We start from the raw sequence: 12,054 nt of genomic DNA on the forward strand, positions 1-12,054 counted from the left end.
GAATGATTTAAACCTAGGAAGAACTAGCATCCATCCTTTCCCCTCTCCCCTCCCTTCCCCCCACGGAATTTAGGACATGGGAGCGGACTGAACAAAGAGAAAATTAGAAGTGAGTACAAGTGAGTCTAGTTGCAGTCAGGGTAATTTTTCTTTATTTTTGTGTCTATTCCTTCCCTCCCCTCCCCTCCCACCATCTAAGCATTGTGCCAGAGATGTTCTGGGTTTTTTAAATTTGTTTTCCTTAGTTGTTCTGTAACATCTAGCAATCAAGTATACTTTATCAAGTTTACCTTTTGTTTTTTACATGAAAAACACTTATTTTAAAGTAATGATTTGATTCTTGTGTCCTGGAAGGTCTGTCTGTGTGTCTGCATGCCTCTACTGAGGGAGTCAGCTACCAGAGACTGCATCTTGTTTTCTCTTCTTTTTCAAGCTCCTTAGGGGCAAAAGAGCTCAGGTACCCCTGGAGGTGGTTTCAAATGTTCACCCCTGGGTTTTTTTAGGGATCAAAAAGCACTTGATAGAAGCAGTGAAATTCCCAATATCTGTGTATTAGGATTTTATTTTTGGGGGGGAGGGTGGTGGCGGGGGGAGTTTTTGTTACCAGTGCCAGGAGATGCAAGGTTTTGAAGCTCTCTTGTGGGCCCCCACCTTCTACATTCATAGTGCCAGAGTGGGGGGGGGAGGGGGAGAGGAACAGCCTTGACAATTACATATAAAACTTTTCTGTAAAAGGTTCATAATGTCAGATTCCAAGGCCAGAAAAGACCACTTAGTCTAGCATCCTATGTGACAGGGGGCATAAGATTCAATTCCTAGAGCATCTTTTTTGGGGGAAAAGGGGAAAAAGCAGTCAATCAGTCTTAATTCCAAAATTGTCAGTAGTGGAGAATACAAACACAGTACTGTCTGTACATTGTTCCAACAATTAATTATTCTATTAAAAAAAATCATGCCTTATTTCCAGCCTGAATTTGTCAAGCTTCAACTTCCAGACAGTGGGTCATGTTCTCTGATAAATACTTGTTAATCTCTTTTCAGTCTAAAGGTGACTTGATTTTAATCTGTATGAGGAGCATTCTTTGTTGTGCTTGATTGATAGACTGAAGAACTCAAACTCTATACGGCACATTTTCAAATCTTTTAATCGTTCCTAGGACCCATCTCTAATTCATCACCACCTTTTTTTTTTAAATTGTGGTTACAAAAACTGGACACAGCATTCCCAGCAGTGTTCACACCAGTGCTAAATACAGAGGTTAAACACCACCACTTTTCCTCCTCAACATTATCTTGTTTATGCATTCTAGGAACTTATTAGCTCTTTTAGCCACAGAGTCACTCTGGGAGCTCATGTTCAGCTGATTATCCTTCATGGCTCCCACATCTTTTTTCAGAGTCATTTGTTTACTAAGATATGGCTTCAGGCATGGGGGGGGGGGTGGGAGGGAACCATAGCAAAACTGCTGCAGGTCACCATTACTATTCCACCTTTGGCCATCTTGAAATTGCACACAGAGCAGAACCTGAACTGCACACTGCCTCTCTCAACTCACTGAATCATTTTGGTTAGCAGCCTTTGTCCATAGCTCTGAAGTTCACCTGGCAAATGACTTTTTAAACATCTCCCTGAGCAGATCAGCTCCTCACCACAAGGGAGCAATTACCCACTGAGGCCAGGTCCAAACTACAGGAGAAAAATCAGCTTAAGGTACACAAATAACATAACAGAAGTCAATGTAGCTTAAGCCTCGCTTTGGTTCCATACTTACAGTGGGAGAGCGAGGAGAGAAACACACCCATCAACTTTCCTTACTCCTCAGGAGGAGTAGGAGTTCCAGCACCAACAGGGTTCTCCCGCAGCATTCAATTTAGCAGGTCTTTACTAGACCTGCTAGATTAGCCGCTGGAAGATTGACTGCTGCAGCAGTCGTCCCACAAGTAGAGACGTGGCCTAAAATAATTGAAAGACTGGAACTTACCAAGGCTCAGTCACAAACAGACCTGTCTCAACTCAGTTTGACAGAGGCCCAAGCCATACATTTTTAGAGAATTAAGCTCACATTTATATAAAAGGGATTGTAGCAGTTAGGATAGGAATGTTAATGGGTAACTGGTAGCTGGGGAGCAGCCCCCGCCTGCTGCCCACCACAGAGGTCTGCTCCAGCAATGTCGGGTCCCCACAAGGATCTGCTGCTTCCAGCCCCGCCTGGGTTGGTAGCCAGCAGCCTTGCATGGGACCAGAAGCAACCAGACTAGAGCAGTCCCTGCCTGCAGTGGGGGGGGAGGGAGGAGAGGGGAGGGCACTCCACCCCAGCAGAGCAGAAGTAGGCTCCTCCAACTGCTCCCTTTTAATTAGTTAACAAGTTAAACTCAACGTTTAAAGAGTTAACTAATTGACCAAGTTTTCCTCTTCCCATCTAGACATGCATAGCAAAGAAACCCAAGCCTTGTCTACATAAGCATTCCACCCACTGGTCACACACATTGCAGGACACATCCAAAAAAATTGTTAGTATGGGCAAAGTGTTGTCAAGCCACACCATGCTTTATGAAAATCAGTTTGTAAATATGAATTATGGATGTTAAAAAGCAGTTAATTAGCTTTACACTGCAGACCCTGCAGTGTGGAGCAGCAGCCAGCTCCCCAGGAGCTAGTGCGTGCCAGAAGCCAGCTTTTAACGACAGTTTGTGGAGTGTACCAGCTCCTGTCTGCTGCCACCCCACACTGATAGCGAGGCAGCAGAGCAGGGTGGCAGATGGCTTCCCACAAGTTGGGACTAAAGCAGAGTTCCTTGTAAGCTGACAACCGCACAGCTGTTTTCTGAGCTCTGCGCAGGTAGGGAGCTCAGCTGACTGGCCGTGGGCAGAGCATCATCTCGCTTAACATGCAGCTATGTGGAGGTGATCTGTGTCAAACTGAGTAGCTCCCAGAACAGGTAAAGAAGGGAGATAAGCAGACAAAAGTGGCTGGGGGGAGGGGAGAGGAAACAGAGGGAGGGATAGGCTCAAGTGGAATCAGGGGAGAAGAGTTTGGAGAGTTTCATCTGCACAAGGAGAGAGGCAAGAACTGAGCACTCTCAAGCCTCCTGGGAAGGGGGGAAGATAAGGGGCTGACTGCACGGGGGGGTTGTTTGGGGTGCCCCGACTCACTTGCTGCAGTCCGCTGTCTGATGGGTTGGAGGGAGGGGAGAAGAAGCAGGCTGCATGGGGTGTGTACCAGGAGGACATTTGCAGAATTTCATTTCAAAACAAAGTTTACATTGGTGTTAATGGATTAAGGTAAGAAAAAGATTCTTAACAGATTTTTTTGGCGTGCTACAACTATCTAAAACTCTGATCTTAATAATTTTTTAAAATTCTGTGTTATTAAATACATAGTATACTGTATTGCATTAAAGGCCAGAGCTTTGCTATGTGGTAGAGCTGTGGCTATTACGAGTCAGAAGCAGCAAGTAGAGATATAAAAGATTAGTCGACTAGTGATTCATCACTTCTCCAGTCTCTTCCCACTGCTGCCTCTATCAGAGAGGAGCAGGGAAGGCAGAGGCACAGCAGAAACAGCACAAGTGGGGACTGAAGCAGTCTCCGCTTGTGCCACTTCTGCTGTGATTCTGCTTTTGAAATGTACAAGAGCCACACTAAGACTCTTGTACATTTTAAAAGGAAACTCCGCTCTCCCTGCTCCTGGCAGGGCTCTTGCTACAGTTCAAAGGCAGAGAAGCCCTTATAGACTCATCGAATAGTCGATGGAAATCCCATGGACTATTCAATTAGTTAATCTAAATTTAACATACCTACTAGCAAGTACTAGGTGTGATGCTAGTAGTTGTGTAGGATGAAACCTTATTTGCAAGCTCTTTGAAACATGAACCTGTATACAAACTCTGAAACCATCTATGATTTTTTTCTGGGGCTTTATCTGTGTGTGTGTGCGCGCGCACACATACACTTGTTTTGTTTGTATTTATGGTGAATATCCACACATTATCTCAATATTGGTGTTGCACCTAAAATTTCCACCTGCCCAAGGATAGAAAATGTTAGCCGGAATACTGGACGGAAACCTGCATGTAACTGTAAATGGTAATTGATAAAGCCAGGCTTATCTGTTAACTATTTAAACCATTATACTATTACATCCCTAATATTAATATGAATAACTAAGACACTTTAGGCAACATGCATCATGTGACATTTTTGAAGTTACAATCTGCTGAATGTGTATAGTCTACTTCTGTGCATGTATCAATCTTGTATGTGAAGTTAGAAATATGGAATGTGAATATGTTTATAATTCTAAATGTGCTATGAGGGCCACTACTGATACTCCAGAAACTTACTGGCTTGGTGCTGTGTATGGTTTTGTTTTTCCTTAGGCTCAAACTATGGTTGATCCTAAAGAGACATGTGACCATGCCCCTCTGTAATAGAATCCATCTTGAGTGGGGTATTTTTCCATGAAGATGGAGCGCTAAAACAAAGGATTCCTGCCCCGGGGCAAGTCTATTTAAGGACTAGAAAGCAATCACGCTTTTGTCTTCGGCTCGCTTTTTCAAATTGCCTCTCCACCCTAAAATGCCACACAAAGAAATCTGAAAACAAAGAACTATGAAGGATACAAAAAGCTGTAGACCCATCTCAGTCTCTCAAAGTATATTCCTCAGGTAAAATGCTTCAAAACAATCTCTCAATGTATTGGGCTTAATTAGTTTGTCTCCTTTATTTTGGCTTAGTAACTCACTTTCATCTGACTATATTCACTTGCAATTATTTTAAATTCTACTTTTTATACCTAATAAAAAACTTGTTTTTCAAGACCAGTGTAAATAATTGCTACTTGGAGGTGGGGGAAGCAACTACTGTGCATCTCTGTTTCATTGATTAGGGGGCTAACCTTATGAGTAGAGCCCTGAAAATCCACAAATATCTGCTTTATATCATGGCTCTACTTATAAGCTCTGTTTGAAACTTTTATATAGAATAAAATGGATTTATTTGGGGGTTTGGTCCTCTTTGGGGCTCTGTTCCTGGGTACTGTCAAAGCCCTATAGATGAGCCCTCCAAGAGTTGAGCTGTTTCAGCATTTGTGTTACTCTGCTTGGGGAGCTGTTACCCCAACTCTGAGCCTTGGCTGTGGGAGATCTTCTACCGCAGCAAGACAGAGTGGTGGGGCATCCCCGAGGGCAGGTAGGCAGGCTCAATGACATGATCAGCACACCAGGCAACAGCCTCAAGGGGACATCTGTGATCCAACCAGTGACAAGCCACAGAATATTAGAACCGGAAAGGACCTTGAGAGGTCAAGTGCAATTCCCCTGCTCTCAGGGTAGGACCAAGCACCATTTAGGTCTAGATGTTGATCTAACCTGCTCTTAAATACCTCCAACAATGCAGATTCCACAGCATCTCTAGGCAATTTATTCCAGTGTTTATCCACACTGACAGTTAGGAAGTTTTTCCTAATGTCCAACCTAAACCTCCCTTGCTACAATTTAAATGTTATAAAACACCTCCGAAGTATAGGAAACCCTCACAGTTTGCAGAATCACTATTAGCAGTTCCACAAATTCATGGGGTCTGTCCCAGTCTAGGGAAGTAATGGCGAGTTGTAGGTACATCTCTGTATTAATCATTTTCTCGTTGAAATTTTATTTTAACTTTGTATTCAGTTCTTTTAGCATTGTAATAAGTCTTTAGCTTTGTTGTATTAAGTCCTTTTATGTGGAAACTTTGTATACTTTCATATACAACATAGAAACTTTGCATTAAATCTTTTTTACATTGAAACCTTGTATCTTGTAGACTTTGTACCCCCTTTTGCTTACTGATTGTCCTGTTGAGTGAATGAAGTGTGAATGAATAAAGCATAAAGAGGAGAGGGGTGGAAGGCAGATCCAAGAACAATGAGACCTGTGAAGTTGGCTCATTGAAAGAAGACTGGACATACGGACACCTTGGAAGTCAGCAAGTGCCTGCTTTTGGAAGCACCCTCTTTGAAGGAGAATGTGGCAGCATTGAGACACCACCTAGAAGAAAGTGCCACAGATGTCTACCTGCATATGATGACTCTCACAGATGATGCATATTCATGTGATGACTAGCTGCTGGAGATCTGCAGGAGAGGGACGACACTGTAAATCTCAGGCATCTTGCAGAGGGGCCCCGGATTTTCGTCTTGTCAACATAGGAGCATCAATCTGGATCAGCAGGAGCCCGGCTCCACCCCTCTTCCACCTAACTCACCTGGCCAGAGCAATTAGGGGGAGCAACTATTGGTAACAACATGACAGGGTGGGTGGGTGTGGGTAAGATATCATAAGCCTATGATAAGTGTTGATTTCTGTATGTGCTACCAATAAATGTGGCGTTTTGCCTTTTCCCCAACAAGATCCCATGCAGTACTTTTAAGTACAACAGGGTCAGCCCTGCACAGTGAGCTCCTCATAGTTCACAGCCCCACAGTGAGCCTGGGAGTTGCAGGGAGCTCACTGCAGGGGCATTACAAGTTAAGGGCTGATGCACAGAATTTCCCTCAACTTACTCTTATTTATAGTGTCATAGGTGAGTGTACTGCTACAAAAACCTAGTGGCTAACGTTCATGAGAAGTGCCAGAGCAAGTATTCAACTGAAACAGAGCACAACCACATGCCTCAACCCTATTCTCATGGGACCAACTCATTAGAATGAGAGTAGTGCATATCCACCCTGATCCTCTGAATCTATGAGGACAACAAGCCATCTCCTCAAGATGGTGATGAAATTCCAGAAGACAAGATAACATACTATCTAGAAGGGAATGGGTAAAGTAGTAAAGCAACAGTTTTTCCCCCCATTAACTCTCTCCATAACGTGAGCTTGTATCTGGTCACCTTTAGGGACAGCAGATCTGTTCAGAAAGAGCTCTTTCCTCTACACTAAATTTCACTGCAACCAGTGATAACTCTTTGGCACTTCAAGGGAAACAAACAGATTGGCAGGCCAGATCATAACTGCAAAACTTGGGGAAAAAAATCTGAAATATTTTCCATTGCCTACTGTATACAGTAGTTAAAACTATAAAAGGTCTCCCCCCCCCTCCCCCAACAGCCCACTGGTCAAATATACTACAATCACATTTCTACATGACAAACAAGTTTATCTGCTCTCAACTACTTTAGAAACTTCACTTGGAAAAAAGCCAAGACCTGCAGCATCCTTTGTCCTATATAGAAGTGTAATTCCATTGGACAAACCAGTTTGACCAGAGAATTTTCATATCATGTTATATATTTCTGGTTCATGCACGGTCATTCTCTGTAATATAGATGTTTCAATTCAATTATAACTTGTAGATCTGGAGTAGTTGCATACCATTATACTTCGACAAGTTTAAATCAAATTAAGAAAAGCCTATTATTCAAAGCAACCTAGAATTAGTCCCTGACCATGGGGAGAGGAGGAGAGAAATCCAACTTGTGTTTAAAACTAAGATACATTTTGGTTTATGACAGACTGTATATTTTCATTTCTTTGCTTTACCTTAAGACTCTGGCACTAGTAAAAGATGCAAGGTGGGCACTCCCAAAGAAGGAAGTTCTCCACTACAGAGCAGGTGCAGCAAATACAAGTTTGAGTACACATAACATTACTGCAATAATTAATCTGGTGTGGGAGGAAAATGAGCCTGCTCAACAAAGCATATAGAAGCAGGAGTGGCAAAAGAAGTCAAATAGATTTTAGTAGAGTTGCAGCAATCTGCTTAGTAATTTTAACAAAGGATTTTAGCCTGTGGTAAAGGCGGCTTTTGTAAGAACTAGGTTCATGTCCCCTGCTCCTCCCTCTCCCAGCCTCATATGCAACCACAGACTACAGTGACTTTCAGTAATAGGGCTGGAAGGAGGAAAGCTTTGAAACCACTACTTGCTCCTTGACATCTGACATTTGCATAATTGTTTGAAGGCCTAGACCAAGCAGAAACAAGACCATTTCAGTCAGTATGTAGGAGTCCAGAATAGAAGAGGGGCCTGAAAGTTGTTGAGAAAAATAGGCTGTGTGAAGTAGGGATGTTAAATTTTGATTAATCGGCTAACTGCCTAGTCGATGAAATTTCCATGGACTAGTCGATGGGGGAGGTGGGGAGAGAGAGAAAGACTCAAGCAGTCCCCGCTCCCTCTGGGTCCCAACTGCTGTGCCTGTCTTTTAAATGTAGTAAGAGTCCCATGTGCTACTCAATTAGTTGATGCCGGGCAGACTGCAGAGCCACAGCAGGTTTAGCGTCTGACCTCCAGAGCTTACCCCACTGCAGCTCTCCCTTTTAAACACAATAAGAGCTGCCTGGCTTTTACTCCATTCAAAAAGCAGAGGCACAGCATCTGGGTCTGGGTGCAAGCCAGGACAGCTGCTTAGCAGAGTAGAAAGGTGGCTCTTATTACATTTAAAAGGCAGAGCTGCAGCAGGGTTAGCTCCCAATGCAGTTTCCCCCCTTATTGACTAATCAAGTAGTCAATAGAAATTCCATCAACTACTCAATTAGCCGATTAGATGCATTTTAACATACCTAATTTGAGCCTCTCCACTGTTATAGTGATGCAAGACAGGAAATAAAGAACAGAGACCCTGGTATCTGAGTACAGAACTCTACAGTCCCAGTTGCTGTCTCAAAAGTTCTCTTTTTTTTTTTTAAGGGTACATCATGTAAGCTGACAGCAACCCTGTTCTTCATTTTGTGTTGTTAAATGCAATGTTAGTAGATGCAAGTCAGTACCGTGATTTGACTAATGCAATACAGGCTTTGCACTTAGACTGAACTGGCTGTACAACATCCTAATTGAACTAATTCCTCTCTATTTCTCTTCCCATTCCCACTGGCTGGGCACAGCAAACCGCAACCAAGGGATCTACCAGCAGCCATACCTGTGGACACTCAGGTAAATAAAGCATCTGGCGGCCTGCCAACAGGGCTAACCCTAGCAAACTGTCTGGCCCAGGAGCCACTTATTGCCTACCCCATCATAAAGTCTTTTACATTATACATCTTATTCTGGGGAATGGCAGTAAGCGCCTAAAATCTGAGCTTTGAGAGTAAGGCCCATCTCCATTAACTTGTGAGACAAAATAAAAGGTTCTGATGGTCCATCCTCTGGAATCTAACAAGTTCCACTGAATAAGGCCTACAAAAATATCCAATGGTATTACACCAGAGTAATGCATATTGGATAAAACGTGTCACTAGAAGGTAATACCACTGTTCAAGTATATTCCCACTAAATCCCAATCTTTCCTCAATAACCATGTTCTGCAGACAAATTCCATCTTCAGTCAATTGTCACTATTTATTTTTTTCCCTTTTGTGTTTCTCACAGAAGTGTCAATTTCGCACTTTGGTTTCTATTGTTGTGTTGCATACACTGCAACATCCAACTTCAATTATAACGTCATTAGTTCATGTCTACTCACTTTTGTAAGAAGTTTGCTTTTCTCCAAAATATGATAAAAACTTGATCCAAATTGTACTCATTGAACCACTTACATGAGAATTAAAACACAAGATTAAGATGTCTCTTGTAGATCAAGTGCCCTCACATAAACTATATATTAAGATCCAAGTGACCTCATTTTTGCATGTAAATACCAAAGAACCTGCTATAAATAAAGCTGTAAAACTCTACAAAAGGGAAGAGGAGATGCTATTTCCACATACACTATACCAGTTACAAGAGTTTTCTTCCTCTCTTTGATCAATACTAGTTGAGGATGAAGTCAGGTCAGATAGGGGTTGATAAATAATAGCAGTGGTCATTTCTAATAGAGTGCCAATGCAATACACACTAATGCATCCTTATTTTTAGCAGCATATCAGTGAAACACAGATTGATGCACAGCAGGGAGCGAATATACACTGATCAACAGGACATGAGGCAGCTTACTGTACGTAGCTAGCAATCGAGTAGAGACACGTGTACGGACAGACAAGCAACTCTGTGCCACTCTTCCCCTGCTTAATGACCAGTGTAGAAGCAATTGCATTTGGACTCGTCGCCGCTTCCGTTCCCCCTCCCCAACACTTACTTGGCCAGTGATGCCCGTGATGAGAGCCACTTTCCTGGGATTCATGTCTGCACAGTTGCCTACAGTCAGTGCAGAGCTGGGGCAGGCGTCCTGTGCCATGAGTCTGGAAGGGAGGGGCCGAGTTGCTGCGGTTTAGCAGGGGTGGGGAGGTGACTCAGGTGCAAGAGGTGGAGCAGAGGAAAGATGGCAAGGCGCCGCGTTGCAGCGGGAGGGCAGGGCGGGGCGGTCAAGGTGCCGGAGGCGGAGCGGGCAGGGGCATGGACCAAAGAGGACTAGCTGGAAACTGGGCTACCGGCGAGGGGCGGGGTCTGCCCAGGCTGCCGCTGCCGGGCGTTGGTGCATTTCCGCGTCCCCGCAGCGGCGCCTCCCGTAAGGTGCAGCCTGCACAGGTGCCGCCCCGCTCCGGGCACCAGCCCCAGGCTCCGCGCGCGCACCTGGCGCAGGGACTTTAGGCTCGCGCTCCCAGCGCGCGCGCACGCTCGCTTCTCTGCTTGAAAAGCGGCCGCCGCGGCCTCCGCCAGCCAATCAGGAGCGGCGTCGCTTCCTTAAAGAGACAGGAGGGGCCCCAGCACGGAACCCGGCAGCGTCGGGTAAGGAGGAGGCTGTTGGGGGCCGCTGATTGGAGGATGGGCCGGGGGAGGGGGCTACTTCAGGGCTCAGCCTGGCTCGGGCTCCGACGCCAGCCGCGCGACAGCGGCTAAAAGCGAGACCCGAGTTCCTGGTGCTGCGTCAAGGAGGCGACGGGAGCAGGGAGCGACCTCAGCTACGCCGAACGGATGCGCCAGGGAGGCACAGCGCCCCCTGCAGCGTGGAGGAGCGGCTCCCTGCCGCAGGCCTCCGCGCTGTCGGGTCCTTGCCCCAGTGGGAACTAGCAGAGATTCCGGGCGCGCTGGCACGAGAAAGCGAGGATACTGCTGAGCGTCCCTGGCCGCAGTCGGCTTTGAGCTGGCCCCGCCCCTGCACCCAGGCCAAGGGCAAAGGCAGTCTAGCTGCCTGTGCTCTGCCTTCCTGTCAGGGAGGCGGCTGCAGAAGGGCAGAGCTGAGGAATCACGGTGCCTCTTCAATACTCACCAGTCTCTCCCCTCAAACAGAGCTAATGGGGTCTTTGCCTTACAAAAGCACCAAGCTCCCATGTCATCCAGCTGTTTGCTACAACCACAAGAATTGTGGCCCTAAGAGCAGGGCGGGCCCACAACATTTTGGCATCTGAGGAGGGGAGTTCAAATGATGCCCCGCAAACCCCATTGCTTGGGCCAAAACTTTGAAAGGTCTCAAGTCTGCCTTCTTCGCATTCTACTCCTCTCATGCTACTGCTCTGCTACTTACCCCAATAAAGGAGAAGTAACAACTTAAAGTGCCTTGTTCAAAAATTTTAAGTAACAACTTTTAATCCTGAACAGCAAATGTAACTTTTATCTGCATCATAAACACTGGCTTTTTTATCAGTTTGAATAATCAAAGTGGTGCTTTCCCTGCATTCTTGGTTGCAAAGATTTGAACTGCTTCCTGAAGGTCCAGTCTGGCCCAGCTCATGCTCTATTGAGATGGTTGCAAGGCCAACCAGCCTCTCCTGTGTCCTTGTGGAGCGTAGATGTGTTTTTATTAACTTCAGCTTAGCGAAGCTGTGTTCTCCATTGGCAACTGTTACAGGATGTGTTAGAAGTATGCTCAGAGCAACAAAAGCATTTAGAAAGAGCGTGGTCATCTTATTTGTGCACATATATTCCAGAACAGCCTTTGGAGTTGATCCAAGCACTCTCACAATGGCAATGAGCCTTTTCAGAACATTTTGCCAGTAATGAGTCTCTGATGCAATCTTCTCTTGATGCTGATCATCTATGGTGGCTGTAACAGGAGAGTCTAGTCCTCCTTCCTGTTTTCTTCAGTTTCTAGTTGCGGTCCCTGGATTTTCGTCACCAATGGGGGATAGGGGGGTCCGGGTCCACCCTCTCTCCCGGACCCCAGCCCAGGGCTCTAAGGACAGGTACACAGAGACCTGTCCT

The 12,054-nt window shown here is 45.2% G+C and overlaps 1 protein-coding gene and 1 long non-coding RNA gene across 4 annotated transcripts in view; one reads left to right on the plus strand and one right to left on the minus strand.

Annotated features, from left to right (window-relative positions):
• Window positions 1-10,588, minus strand: part of GMDS (GDP-mannose 4,6-dehydratase) — a 539,856-nt gene extending 529,268 nt beyond the window's left edge. The window contains exon 1 of one of the 2 annotated variants that reach the window (XM_075921351.1): window positions 10,052-10,588. In XM_075921351.1, the coding sequence (XP_075777466.1) occupies window positions 10,052-10,150 (99 nt within the window). In that variant the 5' untranslated portion in view covers window positions 10,151-10,588. The remainder of the gene's footprint in view (window positions 1-10,051) is intronic. The other variant, XM_075921350.1, reaches the window with a different exon arrangement.
• LOC112544553 (uncharacterized) overlaps window positions 10,504-12,054 on the plus strand; it is a 62,352-nt gene continuing 60,801 nt past the window's right edge. For both annotated transcript variants that reach the window (XR_012901688.1, XR_012901689.1), the window contains exon 1: window positions 10,504-10,641. This is a non-coding gene — a long non-coding RNA (uncharacterized LOC112544553). The remainder of the gene's footprint in view (window positions 10,642-12,054) is intronic.

Source organism: Pelodiscus sinensis, chromosome 2 (assembly GCF_049634645.1).
Source record: "Pelodiscus sinensis isolate JC-2024 chromosome 2, ASM4963464v1, whole genome shotgun sequence".
Lineage (NCBI taxonomy): Eukaryota > Metazoa > Chordata > Testudines > Trionychidae > Pelodiscus > Pelodiscus sinensis.